Source organism: Gymnoscopelus braueri (genome assembly GCF_963280865.1).
Source record: "Gymnoscopelus braueri genome assembly, chromosome: 2".
NCBI lineage: Eukaryota > Metazoa > Chordata > Actinopteri > Myctophiformes > Myctophidae > Gymnoscopelus > Gymnoscopelus braueri.
The window spans coordinates 37405673-37424242 of NC_137604.1; the positions used below are offsets into that span (position 1 = coordinate 37405673).

The 18570-nt window shown below is 39.8% G+C and overlaps 1 protein-coding gene across 4 annotated transcripts in view; it reads left to right on the forward strand.

The window, feature by feature from the left end:
* sipa1l2 (signal-induced proliferation-associated 1 like 2) overlaps positions 1–9051 on the forward strand; it is a 94513-nt gene extending 85462 nt beyond the window's left edge. For 3 of the 4 annotated variants that reach the window (XM_080415133.1, XM_080415134.1, XM_080415135.1), the window contains 4 exons: positions 1611–1661; positions 2538–2652; positions 3180–3261; positions 5193–9051. In XM_080415133.1, the coding sequence (XP_080271259.1) occupies positions 1611–1661; positions 2538–2652; positions 3180–3261; positions 5193–5339 (395 nt within the window). In that variant the 3' untranslated portion in view covers positions 5340–9051. The remainder of the gene's footprint in view (positions 1–1610; positions 1662–2537; positions 2653–3179; positions 3262–5192) is intronic. The other variant, XM_080415136.1, reaches the window with a different exon arrangement.
* The last annotated feature ends 9519 nt before the right edge of the window (positions 9052–18570 follow it).

The window sequence follows — 18570 nt, forward strand, 5'->3', positions numbered from 1 at the left end:
ACTGAGCAAGTGTTAACCATATCTACTTATGTTGCTCCAGTTACTTGAGCTAAGAGACTCAGCCAGCCAAAGGTCTTAAATGAATGTCAACAAATTCAAAAGCCAAGCAACAGCGCAAGTGCCAATTTGGGATGAGCTGAGAACCCCTCCTAGTCCACAATAAATCAGTTAGGCCTCTAAGAAAGCAGTCTTTCTTTCAAGACTCCAATCTATCTGCTCCCCCTCATCCACGTTTTTCAATTTGAGTTCTGTCATCTTATTGTTCATCCGAGAGTCGCATCACCTCCCTTCATCATGCTGGAGAATATCCCAGATGCAGGGGCTGGCCTTTGGCTAGGAGCTTAACCCCAATTTCCTTTCTAAGCTGCTGGCTTTCTAAGTGGATACGTGATACCAGTCGCACAGATCTTCTGCTCATAACCTCTCTTTCTCTCTCATTCCATCTGCCTTTTTTCCCTTCCCTTCCTCTCTCTCTCTCTCTCTTTTTCTTGTCATTCAGAGTTGTCGTATGCTCTCTATCTGGAAGGTAATCAATTCGGTCCTGCTGTGCTGTGCTGTAGCTGGCTTAGACCAGGACCCAGAGCGACTGGTCATAACCATGTTAAATCAATTTCACTTGCCTTTTAACCTCTAAACTCTGCGTGGTGACCCTATTAACCCGTATTACCATAGTTACAATAGCCACTGATGATGGAGCCAGTTGGAATATTGATCCCAGGGTGGGGTTGTGGTGGATTTTCAGGAGGGCATTTTGTTTTATGTGGATTCTGACATCCTGGTCAAGGACTTCCATCAAAAAGCATTTGTGTTCTACTGTAGAATGTTTAATTTTGTACAGTGGTGAAAGACATGGAGTTGGTGGTTACGGGTAATGTTCTTTTAGGAAGTATCTTAATTTTTTAGAGTCTGCTATCAGTCTTCTAAAATATTTCACAAACATTGCGTATGTTATATTGGAGTCACTTGTTTGTAAGTATGTAAACTCCAAGCGTCAACAACAGATTATGTTTTTATGTAGCTAATCTTACAATCTGGAGTAAAATTACCCTTTTATTTATTTACTAGCGAGTTCTGTGATTTACAACATTGCCTCTGTCACTCATTCTAACATCCGTCCTAGCAGCTGAGCTGTATTTTTGTATACACGGAACAAACTGCTGTTTTATTAAACTGCTGTTTTATTAAACTGCACTTTACTGTTTGTGTCCAGAACGAAACGTACTTTCTGGTAAACGATCCCAAATGGCCAAATACCATTAATCTTTGTGTTTTTGTCTTGTTTTTGACTCCATGTGCTACACATAAAGGCTTTTAGATTGATTGTGTGCCTGAAGAAAGCCAAGTTTGTCTAATCTCTTTTTCCACCATTCATCAGTTGCTGTTGTAAATAAGTTGTCATCTGTAGTCAATGTCATAGTGCAATTATTGAATTAACCATACATTGAAATCAGAAATGATTTCTTCTAAGAAAAAGAAAAGAGGAAAAGAAAGTCTGTTTTTACATAACTAAAACCTCCTGCCTATTTATTTATTCTAATATGGTCTCGGTGCAGTATATGAATCCAGCTGAATGTGTGTCTGAAAACTGTTTGTCTGCTGTCTATTCTCAGGCATGGACCTAGACAAGAAGGCCAGTCATAAAAACAAAGGCACACAAGGAGGTGACTGGACGCACCAAATCAAATTGATACTCTTCTGTTTCTGAAAATTGCTTTATTTTTCTCTAATATATTCCACCTGCATTTCACTCTCCCAGGACTTACTAATAAAACAAAACTGAACCAAATATTTTTTTATTAAGTGGAGTTGAATCAAAACTAACCTTTTAAAAGAATGAATGTATTGATGAATGATATACTGTATGTATCACTTATAAAGTAATTTTATTCTGTTTTTTTAATATAAACTGACAGCATTGACCAGCAAACTCCCACTCTTGTACATTTTCCTTCCTTTAACTACCTTTTTGCTTCTCAAGCTCTACTGCCTTGCCTCATCTCTTTCTACAAATCTAGACTATAGGTCCAACTGTACCTGCATGCTGGTTGGCTGCTGCAGTTCTCTTTCCCTCTGAAAACAAATGTCTATCATAGCAAGATATTTTAGAATTGAACCGTTTAGTGTGGAAATTTGCATTTGGCTTCACTGTTACATTTTAACAAATATCAAAAGTAGAACTAAGTTAACATGGCTTGTTATGATGGACATTTTTCACTCCTTTTCACTCCTTTGACCTACCTACCTCACATTTCCTTTCTCTTTAGCAGATCCTCAGCTAACAATTCTACTTTGACTGTGTGGTTCAATTGTACGTCTATTAATCTGAGTAATTGTTCTGTCATACAAGAGCCGTGCAACTTTGCCATCTATCTTTGTCTTATAAGATGTTGCTTTGAGCAGTAGGCTGTTTTCATTTGGCTGTTCAGTTGGCTGTTATAAAAAATGGGGTGGTGGTAACTTGAAGGTTAGATGATTGGGCTATTGATCAAAAGGTGTCTGGCTCCAATCCCCTGACACACGTATTTCTGTTTCTCCAGCTGACCAGGCATCATTGTGCTCCATGTCGGAAGCTGAACAGGTGCAGCAGGCTATAGAGCTCTCCCAGGAGCTCAGTCGACGGATGGCTGCTACAGAGAGCACCCTGGAGGCCAGGTAGAGTACTGCAACTATAGGATACTGTTAACTGTATGATTCTATAAAGTAAGCTACAGTGCTGCTATGTCTCTAGTCTTGCATAAGCAGACGAGCAGAGATCTCCGTCTATCAATACACCTGGTGACATCTAAATTCAATGAAAGGGCTAAAACTGGGTAGAAGCAATCTAGAAATGCAAAAACAAAATGTTAATATATTAGGTCCTTCATATTGGAATGGTATCAGGATTGGTTTTTAAAGCAGTGGGCCTATGTTTGAGATCTCCGATACGGCTACGTGAGACTACTACATCTGTATGGTACAGTAGTACAACCACTGTATATGGTACTATTGGATACTACAGTACAACCGTAGGGCTCTACATTACCTACATGAGAACTAGGGCTGTACATGATTTTGGAAAATGATGTTACCTTACATTTTTTGAAAGCCACATTATATTTTCATACCTTGATATTGAATCCTCTCGTCCCCTGCCCTGCCTTCTCCTTTCCCCTCCTCTCCCCTACTGTCCTCTCCTGCAGAGAGGCTGCTCCTGCCCTGCTCACTGGCAAAGTCAACCAGCTGGAAGAGATCCTGCTGCAGCTGCAGTATGACCTACGAAAGGTACGCTACTCTTAACTGGATCTGCACTAATGACAATCGACACTAGTACACACATCACCTGAAGCACAGTGAGATTCGACATAGACTGAGCAGCTGTGTGAAGGGTGGGGAACAGGCATCCAGAAGACATTGATCACTGAAGTAAAACAAAGGCAGAACGGTGCACTCAGTAGAGTGCAAATCTCCGTCAGGGAGCATGCCCTAATGATAAGCAATGTATTCGGTCACATTTCTACGTTCGGCCATGAAAGAGTAGTGCAGCATCTGACAACCAGTTGTTCATCTCTATTGTCTTCCTCCCTCTCTCTAATACACATTCTTGTCTACGCGTCTCTATCTTTCTCTCTGTCCTGATAACATCACCCAAAATATTTTATTTTCAAATCCAACGTGCTTATTCAGAAACTCTTCAAACTCTTCAAGACGGCACTGTATTAGGCTATAATAGTTTGTTTGGTGCAAACGTTGCCAATTGTCAGCACTCTGAACTCTGTAAAGGGAGCTAAAGACTTAAAGGAATATTTCACTTTAAAAAAAGTGTTGGGTCATTTTATCATCTACTCAGGCTTTTGTGAACACCCCAGACAGTTTTTAAGTTGCTTGATTCAGTATTTAGATATTTGATATTCATTTTATCAGACACGCCCACTTCCTATACAAACCCATTATAACTTAAAACTCTATTTTTAACATGTTAGATTCATGAAAAACATCCGTCCTTGGTTCTGGTGACGCATCCTGCCCTCCTAATACGTGAGGGGGGCGTGTTTTTTTCGATTACTTTTTTCATTTATATTATTTTATTGAGTTTGAAGTTACAATGGGTTTGTATAGGAAGGGGGCGTGTCTGATAAAATGAATATCAAATATCTAAATACTGAATCAAGCAACTTAAAAACTGTCCGGGGTGATCCCAAAAGCCTGAGTAGACGATAAAATGACCCAAAATTATTTTTAAGAGAAATATCCCTTTAAAACCGCTTAGTCTGAGTTGAATGGGTGAGCGGCAGGCATTAAGACTCTCATGATTTAGGATTTTTAGGCAACATATCACTCTATAGTGACGGCTTGAGACAACATCTGACCACCAGGTACCCCCGACCATTTTACAATGGTCCCGCTAATCTCGCCCACAGTGGAATGCGGAATTACCGTCGTCAAACCCAACCTGTAAGTGTAAGAGGTTGACGACTCCTAAAAAAACACTTAAAATGACCGAAGTGTGGCCTCTGAAGCGGACTTGAGTCACCCCGTGTGAGCCATCAGTTGAGCGAGTGGCTGTGCCGAGCGTTGCAAAGCTATTTTTGCTATGCTCGCCCCAGAAAAGGGATGCTAGGATTCATGTGGTTAAAAACAATTGACAGTTGTGTTGACCAATTTAATGAACACATTGAGGTTCTTGGCCTGCTGTCAGTATGCAGAATAAATATGATGCTGATCGGCCTAGTTTTATTTGCGTTTAGCTGTGGACGGACAGACAGACACATATACAGACACGCAACGACGAAAGCATGATCTTCTGGTTGAGATGACAAAAATGAGCAAGCTATACTGATAGCATGTAAAGCATTTTTGCATCTGTCTGCTTACATTCATATAGGCATGTGTGTGCCTGTGTACACATGCATGCTTCTTAGTGCAAAAAAAAAGAATGTAAGCACATTTGTCTGTTTTAATTTCTTTTGTAAGCTGCAATATATTTTATGGCCCAAACAGCGCTTAACCACTTAAGCCCTGTATACTTTGTCTTATGACAAATAGTGAAAATAGACTATCTCCAAGCTCATAACGCGCCGCAATGCCGTGTAAGCTTGTAGATTGGCTATTTTCACCATTACATTATTTTTGGGATAATATAATGACACCCAAAATTGGGACGGCAGGTTGAAAGTTGTTAACACTGTCCTCTCCCCTGGCTCTCCTCCCTCCAGGAGCAGGAAGACAAGGCAGATCTGCAGGAGCAGGTGCAGAACCTCAGACAGGACAACCTGCGTCTCCACGAGGAGAGTCAAACAGCCGCTGCTCAGCTCCGCAGGTTCACAGAGTGGTTCCTCCAGTCTGTCGACAGGAAGACCTGAGAGGACATTAACACATTACACGCATGCACATAGACACACACACACACACACACACACATACATAATGTATACATATATGGCACACAAAGACGTATTTGCACACACAGATGCATGCATACAAAAGTAGATTTATGCATACTCAAATACTTATACAATTAGCACATACACGCACACACGTGTGCTGTAAAGAGGTGCAAACATAGAGCGGCATACATGCATACACTCAAATGTGTGCATCTGCCTAGGTGCATACACACGCATACACAAACGTGTGAACATAAGAATACACACTACTGTACCAGTCACATGGCTAGACATGGGGGGGATTGTAGTTGTGATTCAAAGTGAAATTTTGTAGCTTTTGTACAGCTGTTGGGGGTGGGGGGTGTAAATGCTCGTTAGCAAGTGTTAACTATTGAAATAAAGTCGGCGCACTATGGAAGAACTATTAGCATCGATGCAATCACCAGCCACTTTCAAACAGTCTATTGTTAAATTACTGGAGTGCAGCAATAGTATCAGTGACACTCTGACATGCCTGTAATAATCACAGAACGTTATGTGGTTAGACTAGCTGTCTAAAACAAACTTCTCTTTACAGCGTACAGCTTCTTCTTCTCATTGTTGTCAGTGGACAGGATGTGTTATTGCACGATGCCTACAGTTCTGAGATTAATCCTGTTTTTAGCTAGCGGAGCACTGACCAATAGGCAGGAGCTTTTCCCACGAGCATCCATAAAGTGCTGTTGGCTAGCTAAAAGCAGAGGTGCCTGATGGACACAAGGGCTTAGAGTAGCAGAGATCAAATATTTTAGATTTTGGAAGAGTTGCAGTCCAAACCAGTGTGTGTATATGTATATCCATTTTGACAATGTGACGTCATTTTTCAAAAAACACTTGATGTGTATCGCTCAATATTTCAAAAACACATGAAAACATGCTCTAAATTCAGTTTTGTATATTTAGTTAGCAAATAACATAAGTGATATTATTGAAGCTACATTAAAAAAAAAGTTTGGAAATTTATATTTGGTAAAATGACTCTGTTGTAACAATGCCAATAACATTTTTAAACGGTGTCCCATTTGTAAGGAACATGCATTTGTGAAATGAGCATCACAGCTCATGAAACATTTGCAACATATTCTCCCCCGATGCCAAACAGCTTATTCTGCTGTTGGTATTGACTCTTCTTTGGTGTTGTTTAGTGGATTGGATGATTGAAGTCTATCAATAAACAGGCTTTCCAATAGTTTAACAGTTATTGCCAAGCAGCATTGTTACAACAGAACATGTTCTACCAAACACAAATGTCCGAACTTTTTGTTTTATGTTTATGTTGTCTGGACAGGTGTCAGAAAGGTCCTGGTATATGTATATCTATTTGGAATTAAACTCCTAAAGAGAGGAAAGCTGAACAGAAGAATGTAGCAGATCTCATGATTCTGAGCTATTTGGGATCATACACAAGTGTAAGAGAAGGGAATGTAATTCTTGTCAGAACATATTCCTTTGCCAAAATAAAAATGTCACTGTGGCAAACCACTCAATTTAGCTAAATTTAGCTGATTAAAATATGTTCAAGCATGAGCTTGCAGGGTTATTAAAAGACGGGACAACCAAGTATAATGTCGCAAGGTGCTTTGTATTGGAAAGAAACAAACATCTTTTATATTGTAATTAGTTTTAAGTAATACCACTGATATTGGAAGAAGAAGAGAAAAAGACGAGCAATAATAAGGTGATAGTCACAAAACTGTTATTTAGCACTGATTGTTTTTTTTTATCATTTCTTTTTTTGTGTTGTGGAATTACATATTTATTTTTGCAGGAACAAAACGTGCCTGTCATTAAATGGTATGTGGCTAGTTTGCTGTTGTAATTTCCATTCATCCTTTTTTTTTTCTCTAACTCTCTGTCAGAAACTCGTAGATTTTATGGCTATGATGATCACTTCCAGTTAGGGCTGCCAGATTTTAAATGTGTCAAAACTGGACTGTGTGCATGTTTGTGTACATGGATGTTCTCAAATGTCCGTTTACAAAAACATACAATTTCAGTGGATGTGGTGGCTGCACACATCACATCTACACATACTATTACTGTCTGCTATTTCTGCCTTACACCTCCAAACTCGGTTGAGAAGGCTGCAACTCCTGCCGACAGATACTCAGCTGATGGAAGCCGGTATTCTGACTGGATACTCGCACTGTTCGGCATCTCAAACCAGCCCTGCCCAAATAATGAAAACCAGACATACTGGTCCAAAACCGTCATCTGGCAGCCCTTCTTCAAATCCCATCACCTGAAGGGAAAACGGTTAGTATACTGCTGTCATGGAATTGGAGCATCTGGACCCTGAAAGTTGGGTTCGTCTCCAATTTGGAGTTTTCTCCTTAACCCCTTAAGACCTGACGCCGATTCTACAAAATGCCTTCTAAATCAGTAGCTCTCAAACTTTTCAAGATTTTTCAATTTTTTTTTTGCAGATGTACAAGCTTTCCCGGTTTTAATGGGTTAATACCATTGGCGATCATCTGTAAAAGGTATACTTACCATGAATAAAGAAACTATTCTCATCTCATTGAGGCCATTTAAAGCTACAAAACGGGGGTTTAACAGGTGTCGAGGCTTATAAGGTCATAACATTAATTAAAAACATACAGTAAATGACCCTGTAGATTTGAATTCAAGAAAGAAAAAGTGAAACACAAAAATGTTTCCTCTTGTTTTGTTTCTTGTGACAGAGGTGGTCTACTTTATACTTTGTTCAACTGTGTCATTTGCCAACAAAAAGTTATTTTCATTTGAAAATGTGTTATTTTGCAGCGTGCAAGTATAAATTAGGCTCTGAAATATTGTTCTTGTGAGTAATATACGTTATCATTGTACTTGGCCCCACTAGCTAACAAACCCTTCATAAAATATAAAACGATATCCCTTGCTTACAGTATATGCAGAAACACTACTCTGCCATTCACCCTTCTATTTCAGTTCTCATTAGCATGCTTGACTCCATTGTGATTTTTATATTTTTCATAGAAACACATGATGTTCCCTTCATACATACAGTATATGTTTACCCATTTAAAATGTTAATTCAAATACACCTCATAATGGTGTGTGTGTATGTACAGTATATGTATATATATGTATATACATACACATATACATACACACACACACACACACAACATATTTCTCAAATCATTAGGTTTCACAGCATTTTTATGAAGCATTGTGCTTCAAGTACAGGTTTAAATTCAGCACCAGAGATTTTTTTTTCTTTTTAAGAACACGCCTCACCCATGTCTGTGAAACCACTTTTATCCAATGCCAAAATGTGTGATGGGCTTTGTACTATACAACAGAAAAGTGACTTGTATTTAACACTCTTTTATTTAAGCTTATTTAACCCTCCTGAAATTGTTTATTTTGGTAAGAGTATTTTGTTCCTCTCTGCACTAAAAAATAAAATAACTGTATTGGCAAAACTATGTGTATAGCTGGCAAAGGAAAAAGATATAAATATAAATGCTTATAAAAGTGGATATTTCTGGGACGTTTTAACATTTTGATGCTGCTAGGAGTCAGCCCGTTGTTTTGTATGCCTTTTGTTTCTTTGTCAAATGTTTTGTTGAAAGATGGTACAAAAAAGTGTTTGCTTTTTTAAATAAATGTAGGACTTTGGAAAACAAATTGAATCAACTGAGCTGTTTAATTTTCTTGCATAGTCCATTCATGCATTTATCATGGAGAATCTCCCGCATTAATACAGAGCTTACCAACAGTTGTCCCTTAAGTCTTTATCCAGCTTCTACTCTGGATAATTACATCACCAAACATCTTCGTTATCATCTTCATACCAACTTCGTAATGAGGCGTTTCTTTATATCTTAAGCAGTTATAGAGCTTCACCGCCTCATTCTCATCTCACTCCTGTCTCATTTCATTATCCAGTCTAAATAAAGCCCAAATACTATTTTAACCCATTAAGACCGGGGACGCGTCTGTGTCATTTTAGATTTCTTTGGCTATTCAAAAATAGCAGATATACAAGCTCATAGCACGGCACCGAGTGCCGCGCTATGAGCTTGTAGATCTGCTATTTTTGAAAAATCGTGAAAATAGATTTTTTTTTAATATATTTTTTCAAAAAACATTTTGGATTTAGAAAACATTTTTAGAATCGGCCTCAGGTCTTAATGGGGTAAAAAGTGGAATGTAAAAGACGGAGTTAATGATATTAAGGGCCTGAATTGAGCCATGTTTATCATTTCAACAGGTAACTTAACCAGGTTTCCCCTTGTCCCCTTTTCCTGGCCAGCCGTCAACGCTACCCCTGCGAACCACAATGGGCTTAGTTGGGCTTAGTTCCTCACTGGGCGTGCAGGGACCAGTGGTGTGACAACGACCTACCACCTCACCTCTGTTGTCAGCTCTTGAATAATGTAGTGCAATAATGAGGTAAATGCTTCACAGCTGTATCATGTGGACCCCTGGGCTGTGACGGGGATAAGGTGTCAGACACAGTATAGCCTGGTGGTTTGAGACCGTCCTGTACCCACAAGGGCACAGGTTAAATTCTGTAGCTGCAGCTAGTGTCTGACCTTGATCAGCTATGGTACACGTCCTGTTGGACTGCCCTTGGGCAAAACGCTGAACCTCTCTCACCTCTCTAGATGTCAGCTAAATATTTAAAATGCTAACTTTAAAGTTTGCTGAGAGTTTTGCCAATTTGGCTTGAATTTCATTTCCGATTTCTTGCACCAAGTGGGAACATGTGAGCCAGGAAAATGAAAGATTTAGGTCCCTTAGTTGTGCACCGGTGTTGCACACCGAAAATAGCTACTCTATAAGCTCACAACACGTCACAGCACAACATGTTATGAGTTTGCAGATCGCCTGTTTTTGGTGCGTGACATGATGCACTAACTCGCCCACTGCTTCAGTAGAGCAGCATGGTAGCCACCTGGTCAGTTCCACCCCCCCCCCCCCCCCCCCCCCACCCCCAACACAACCATAACAGCCACACAGAATGACATGTTCTATAGTAATCATGTACAGTATAACACTGTAATCCACACAAACAAGAGGTTGTACTTATACGTATTTATATCTTTATAAGCGCTACCAAGTGTTTTCTCTGGACCTATCAGAATCTGAAAGGTCCTGAATCTGGAGTTCTGGACCTCTCAGATTCAGGTCAGCTGAGAAATCTGCCATACATTCTTGTTCCGCATGCTTGTGCATCCTTTCCCTGAATCCTGCACTGCAAGTTAAAAGCATAGCACTGTTGTCGCATGAGTTCATGCATAGGCAAATATGCATGATGCTTCCCAGTTTTGTGCGTTAGACTACACTGATTTTAGAATGGAGCCTCAAGCTGCAGAGCTTCTATCCCCCAGGGTGACGGAGGAAGTCATGTTGCAGTGCAGGAGCGAGTGTGTGCTTGTGTTTAGAGGGGTATATGTTTGTGTTGATAGGTCACATTACAAGTGATGCATCCTTTGGGTCTAATTGGGTTGTTGGCATTTGTTTCAAATGTTTATTTGGAAGAGATTTGTAAATTGTAAGAGATATTATAAAGAGACGGAGGCAATCTAACTATCTAAGCTTGAAGGAAAAGAAAAGGAAAACAAGAAAAATGTTCCATCATCAACACTCAAGTGCATCTTTTAACCCACATTTCCAAACCCCCAGGCTCCTACCTCACTGAACTGATTTCCATTATGGATTGAATAAGATAGGTTACGAGTGAAACACACAACACACCTGAGCAATGCTTTTACTGTGGCGGGTTGTGACCTTCCGCGACACAGAGCGATGCACGAGAGTCGCTCGTGGCAACCCGGTGAAGCAAAAGTCCTAATGGATGCACACTTTATACCTAGATGCATGCAGAGCACGCAAAAAATAAATAAATAAAATAGAACGAAAAATCCATACAGGAGCGTTTGTAGCTCTAAGTAACGAGATGTACACAGCTTCAAAGACTTTTGGATGGCAAAGTGCCTGGATTTGTCATTTATATTTAAATAATTAATCAGGCTGATGGCCTTATTCCCAAAAAAGAAAACTGCTGAGAGACGAGAACGGATCAATTCAGCAGTTTAGAGAGAACTACTCTATATGGAGCTATTGGAGGATAAAACAAGCTCCGCTTTAGTTACTACCAAGTTTCCTTTCAGCCTGCTGACTTGAATAAGTAAAGCTTTTCCAGGTGCTTTGCACATTGGTTCTTATTTCTTTACCTAGTACCTATTGTACACAATCAAATGTGCTTTCACTACAAGACATCTTTTCAGGTGTTATTGGTTGCCTGAATGTCTTGCCTAGTAATTCTTACCTGTACCGATCTGAAAAGGTCAAAATGGCCAAAAAAGGCCTACCAAATGCCCAACTGCTCTAAGTTGCTCTCTGGGCAACAATGGAACACTGTACTGCTCAATAGACAATGAAGAGACTGCAATTATTGGATGTGTGTGTGTGTGTGTGTGTGTGTGTGTGTGTGTGTGTGTGTGTGTGTGTGTGTGTGTGTGTGTGTGTGTGTGTGTGTGTGTGTGTGTGTGTGTGTGTGTGTGTGTGTGTGTGTGTGTGTGTGTGTGTGTGTGTGTGTGTGTGTGTGTGTGCGTGCGTGCGTGCGTGCGTGCGTGCGTGTGTGTGTGGGGAAATTGCCATGCTCTCCAAACGTTCCTGTACAGGGACTGTGCAAGTCCTTTCTCACCAATTATTTATTTCTACCTCTTTACTTTTTCTTTTGTTGTACCCTCTGAGTGTGTGGGTGGGTTGGAGCAGCTTCATATACATATACAGTATGAATAATGTTTGAAAGACGTACTGGAAAAAGAATGTATGTTGATGATGAAGCTTTCCCCCAAATGCAAATAATAATAATAATGAAGGTTTAGTTTGCAGATGAGTTTTGTTCCAGAATGAGATATAGTAAAAACCACAGAGCTGAAGTAATCATTTCATTTTCAAATTAAATATTAATTCATAAACTGAAAGTTCACCTTTGTCGTGCTACGTGCATGTTGGAAAGGCAGGGAACTTCTCAGTGGCTTAAAGCTCAGTCATCAAGAAGTAGTGTGACTCCACTTTTCACTCTCTCTCTCTCTCTCTCTCTCTCTCTCTCTCTCTCTCTCTCTCTCTCTATCTCTCTCTCTCTCTCTCTCTCTCTCTCTCTCTCCAGATTCATTCAAATTGAGCAACAAATGAAGCGTCCTAGTGATTGTGCGATGAATAGTGAAGGGAGTATAGCTCTAGGTATCGCTATGGCTCTGGCTGCGTGTGTTTGGTCTGCGTGTTGGGTGTAGATGCATATTTGATCATGCACATTATCACAAGATGTCTAATTCTTCCTTAAGAGTTCACAGAGGTCGGTCGTGATAAGCTCATATAAACTTGAATTAATAGACCCATGCAGGCATCATTGTGGTGTTCCTCAAGGTTCAGTGCTTTACACAATTCTGTTCACCATTTACTATCTGCCTTTAAGGTCATCTCATAAGATCACACAACTTCAGTTTCCATTTTTAAACTGATTTACCTCAATGAAATTTCCTCGCTTATAAATTGTCTTCAGGGCATTCATAAATGGATTGCTCAAAAAACTACTGACATTCTTAAAATTGCCACTGACAACCCCAACACTCTAATTACAAACTTACTAAATTCATACTTTCATCGTATTGCTCTGAAGTGTAGAAGCCTTGGTGTTTTAATTGACAGCAACCTCACTTTGAACAGCCACATCAATCATGTCATACTGTGCAGTAATGCTACATCTCTAAAATTTCTGTTCCCCAAAAACCTGATTCATCAAGGTAAGATTATTGCAACTCCCTTTTCTTTGTCTGCAGTAAATAATCTCTCCTCTCTTCAATTCATCCAAAATGCAGCTGCCAGGATTTTTAGGTTCAGAAAATCAACACATTACACCTATTCTTTCATCTTTGCAATGGCTGCGTGTTAGTTTTAGAGTTGATTTGATCATTCTGACCTTTTATATCCCGCATGTGCTATCATAGGCCCTGGGGTTCTCAAATGTTGCTCTACTGGTGGTTCATAGAGCCAACTTAAAACCTTAAACTTGACCTGAGTTGCCTCTACTTGACATTGTTTTTTACAAAATGTCTTTGCCGAAAATATATTTTCGGCAAATGTTCCCCCAGAATAGGGAAGCTATGGGTTCAAGTGGTTAAAGAATAAAGGTGACAGAGCGTTTTCCATCAGGGCCCCTCTGGAACAACCTCCCAGAGGAGATTAGGACGGCTGGTCTATCTATTAAAATCCACTTTTATAGCCTAGCCATCACATGATCCTTCTAACTTTAATTTCCCTCACCATTTGTTTTATTGTTATGCTTATACTGTGTTTTGTTTTATTGCTTTTGCTTTTATTTTCTATTGCTTTATTTCCACAATATTAGTTTTATTGTGTTTATTATAATGTTTTATGAATTTTATTTTATTGCTTTATTGATTTTATTTACTGGAGGTGCTATTTTTCTTACTGTTTCTACGATTAACACTCGAATGAATGATTCCTGTTTGTTTTACAGTGTAAAGCACCTTATAAACGTTGTTTTGGAAGGGAGCTACAGATAAAGTGTGTGTATATAGGCTACTGATAAAGTTTTTTATTATTATCATTATTATTATTATTATTATCATTATCATTATTACTGTTGTTGTGTGTAGTGTGTCATGTGCATGCACATACTCACCTTCACCTCTGCTGACATTGTGCCGCTTCCAAATAAAGCCTGTTGCTGAGACACTGAGAGTGTTTGACATTAGCCAGCAGATGACCTGGTTATTGTGTCTCTGAAGCATGTCATCTGAGAAGAACTTGGCACATGGGCTGCTGTGTTTCTAATATCACTGGCAGACCAACAGCAGGAGAACTTGCTCACATATGCACACAGAGACATACACAGAAACAAAAGAAAGGGGGGGAATATATCTAAAATTTATCTATCTACTGTATCTATATCTATAGTATTGTCTTGTCTTTTTGTCTGTCTGTCTGTCTGTCTGTCTGTCTTAAAAAAGGCGTTTGACCGAAATGTTGTTTCACGTGTTTAATGTTTTAGTAAATTAAAAATGTATTAATAAAATGAATAATTTTCATTTAAAATAATGTGTGGGGTTGAAATCCTGTGTACTGGAGCAGGTATTCCCACAACCACTGCTTCTGCACCAAACCATGCCCCATTGTTAAGTAGAGTGTGGAACATCTGTGCTGGCAAGGAGTTTAACTAATGGGACTTCTGGGCAATGGCATTTTCCATGGTTCATTTAATGTGGCCTAAATGTTTCTGCCTTTTCTATCACATATCCAGTGTTTACTTTATCTTGTAAGAGGAGTGCTAAAAAGAATGAGACTGTAGCAAGGTGGCAAGGCTGGCTGAAATGGCACTGCGAGCAAACTCTCTGCTTAACTCTGAGGCAGAGAGCTTAGCGAGATTAGTTTTAGGAACTCATCATGTCAAACATGGATGGAACTCAGCCACCAAACACAGCTGCTTTCGATAGTGTGGTAGAATTCTCAACTGAGGGAATACCAGAGATTCGACAAAGTAACCACAACAGAGGAAAACAGTGTCCTCCGACAGAATATAGCTCTGTAATGGAGAGGCTGGCTGCCACATGGCTCTTGCTTTGGTTGATATACCTGTCCTTGGTTCGATATGCTCAGGCAATGATGAATGATTATATTTATTATGTGCACGTTTTGAGTTCTAGGAATTGTCATGCAATTTTCCCATTTGAGGACAAAACTGGACCTGTTTGAACTGGGCCTGGTGGATGTACTACTCTTCACATGGTGAGTGTCTGTTTTCCTCTATTGTTTTCTCAGGTCAGGATGTTACAGCCACTATGGCATCTCTAAGAAATATTTGTGTATGAGATTGGTTCCCTGTTGGTTCAGGATGTCTTTCTGTGTACTTCTTCTCATTTATTATTGAACTGCCATGATGTATTTTATAAAAGCACAGACTTTTTCTCAAAGTCCTCAAATAGCTGGTGGATGTTCAATGCCACCTGCTCTATTCATTAGTTTGATAGAGTACGCTTCAAGTAGTTGTTGGCTGCATGCCATGATGGCATAATGGTAACAGACTTATTTTCAGCCAAAAAAATTCACAACTTTGGCTTTCCTAATTTGTTTGATCCTAAAGTAACAGCTTCTGTGTAAAGTTTAGATCCAACAAGGTCCTTTAACCACTTTCAACCTATTTTGGGCATGTCATTTAAAAAAAGAAAAATCCAAATCCAAATCTACAAGCTCACAACACATCACAACACAACACATTGCTAAATGTTTTGAAAGTATAGTTATGTTTTCAAAGTATAAAATAGGGCATAAGTAGTTCAAAAACCTTTCAACTGTACAACAGAGAAATCATGAAAGATTAAACTAAAAACCTATTTCAGTGTTTCTATCTGTCAGATTTCAACCATGCTGTAGGCTTTTCTATTTTTATAGTTCGTCTGTACTGTACCATCATTGCTCTGGTGAGCTTTTTATGAATGGAGGTCACTCACATTCTGTAGGGATCTCTGCCTATGGGCTTTTGACTTACGTTTGTAATTTGAGGTGTGCGTCTTAACTTATTCATGGGAATCCATTTAGCTTTTTATCCAACACATCAATACATGGATGAAAGCACAGTAAATGGCAGAAGGATACAGATGTAGGTCAGATTAAAAATAAGATAAGCAAGAGCTCTCATAACAGAGGTATCTGGCTTTAATGTCAGTCTTGATTATTGTTTACTAGTTAAATGTAGGAATTAATGGTCTTTTTGCTGTTCATTATTGTTGTCATCCTACTATAAATGGGCGAAATCTCTGTCCGTCACAGTCCGTGTGTGAGTGCGTATGTGTGTGTCTGCACTGTAGTTCACGTATCCTGAGAACCATCCAACCATGCCCATACAATATATGGGCCAATGTACTGTATGGGACTGACCGACTTAAAACACACATGTGTATCGGCGCGGACCTGATGGCATGATGCGCCGAGTGGGAAGTTGGTTGGATCAGCGGATCAAAAAAAAAATATCGATGGAACAGAAAATCCACATATATGGCCTAGACTCCATAATTGGGCATGCCTGACACGAAACTCCATATACTGTTGTATGGGTATAAAATGGACACAGACAGACATATACATGGGTACAACCGCATAACCGGGTGAGGTGTGCATCAATCTCGACGGGCATTGATCTAGATTATTTTAAAGGGTCAAAGGTTAAGGACACACGGTCAAGGTCAAGAATCAGTGTTTGTGGGAGTGAATATGAATGACACATGCCATTGACTGAGCATCGCATCATCCCCTTCTCCTCTGTGAAATAATCTCTTGAGCCTCAAAAATTGAGACAGAAGTTGATTGTCTAATGTCTAATGATCCAAGGGAACAGGGGCCAGTCCCTTTCTTCAGCTGTACAAATAGCATAACAGCATGCCTGTTCATGAAATGAACCGATGTGTTTTGACATCTTGTGACTGCGTGTCTACGTCACCTCTGCCTTTTGAGTATTGAGTCAGAAGTTGAAAAGTAGACCAAACACTGGAGGGCTAGTTTCCTGTCATGCTCTCTTTCTCTGCATGATAAACAAGCAGTGGGATTGATTAGTACATGGCAAATTAGTTTTGTTGCTTTGTTGCTCATATACCCGTCTGTTGTTTGTATCTCCTGGGTGCTGCTGCCACAGTGGCTAAGATGAATAACTTCCCTGCACTGCATTCCCATTATGTTTAATTGGACTGTCTTAGTTTTTAGGCATACAACTTCCAAAAAACAAAAAAAACATCAACAAATGACTTGGCTTGGTCAGTTGTTACTCAGCATGAAATAAAAACACACAAAAAATAAAATAGAAACTAGAAAAAGTGCTCCTCGGAGCACAGGTCTCCGCCAGGTCAGGTAGGTTCCTCCTGGTGGCGCTATAACAGGCCAATGTGAAAAGGGTGGCATTTCCTCCTCTGCCTAGTGGGAATGTGTGTACAAAATTTCACGGAAATCGCACGTTGCGTTGATGATTTGAGGCATTTTGTTCATGAACCAATCCTGCAAACTTTGGAAGCCAATCTTAGCCAATCAGGATGGAATATGGAAAATCGGACACTTCCATCTTGATCACCTGACTATAGAGATACTGTGTACCGATTTGCGTGATGTTTGGATAAAATCTGTAGGAGTAATATCAAAAAAATTGTTGTTGCACAAATCGGCCTCCTGGTGGCGCTATAACAGGCCCATGTGAAAATGTGGGGCAAAGGTTCTGAATTGGCATCCAGGAAGTGTGTGTGCACAGTTTCACAGCGAGCGGGCCAACTGTGCCGGAGATTAGCCTTTCACAGACAGATGGACACACGGACGGACGGACACACAGACGGACACACGGACGGACGGACAGGGTGCAAAACATACTCTCTCGCCATGCCTTTCAGCCTGGTGGAGACAATAAGGAATAAGGAGTCAAGTATTGGTATCCAAGTGAGAGAATAATGTAATATTTGTGTTGCTGCTCCAGGAGCAAGGACCACAGGAATTCAGTGCCTTGGTTAAGGACACACATGATTGTTAGAACTCTTTATTGCTATATGATTTGATGAAAAAACGAACAAAAAAAAACATTGGAACTTACTAGAACTATGCTGTGGATTTGTTTCTATATACTCATGTCTTTCAAGTAATGTCCTTCCCATTGCTAAGCTCCTTCCTCTACCCTTTTGCTCATGAAAAAATAGAACTATTTGTCACATCTAATTCACATAACCTCTTCAAATAAACACGCAGCAAAGGTCAGTAGCCAAGAGCAGAAAAGTTTCGAGCACAGACTCTAGTTGAGGGAGATGCTCAGAGCCGCGTCTGATGAGTGCACACACTCACAGCTCTCTATTACTGGGTTGGAAACCGTGGACCAATGCATCAGAGCTCCTTTTCTCTGTCATCTCTCTGTTTCATCATTCTATCTTGTTCCTCACTTGCGGGTCCATCTGGTGACATTTTTACACTCTCAGATTTTAATTGACATTGAGTGTATTGTGCTTGAGGAGATCAGTCTATCAAGTTCAATGTTCTCTTTTAAATCACTTATTAAAAGACAAATTTATAGACTTGCTTTCACTACCTGATTAGTCTGTTTGTGTTTTTCCCTTTTTATGTTCTTTTATTGTTTCTTGCACACTTGCTTCCTTTTATGCAC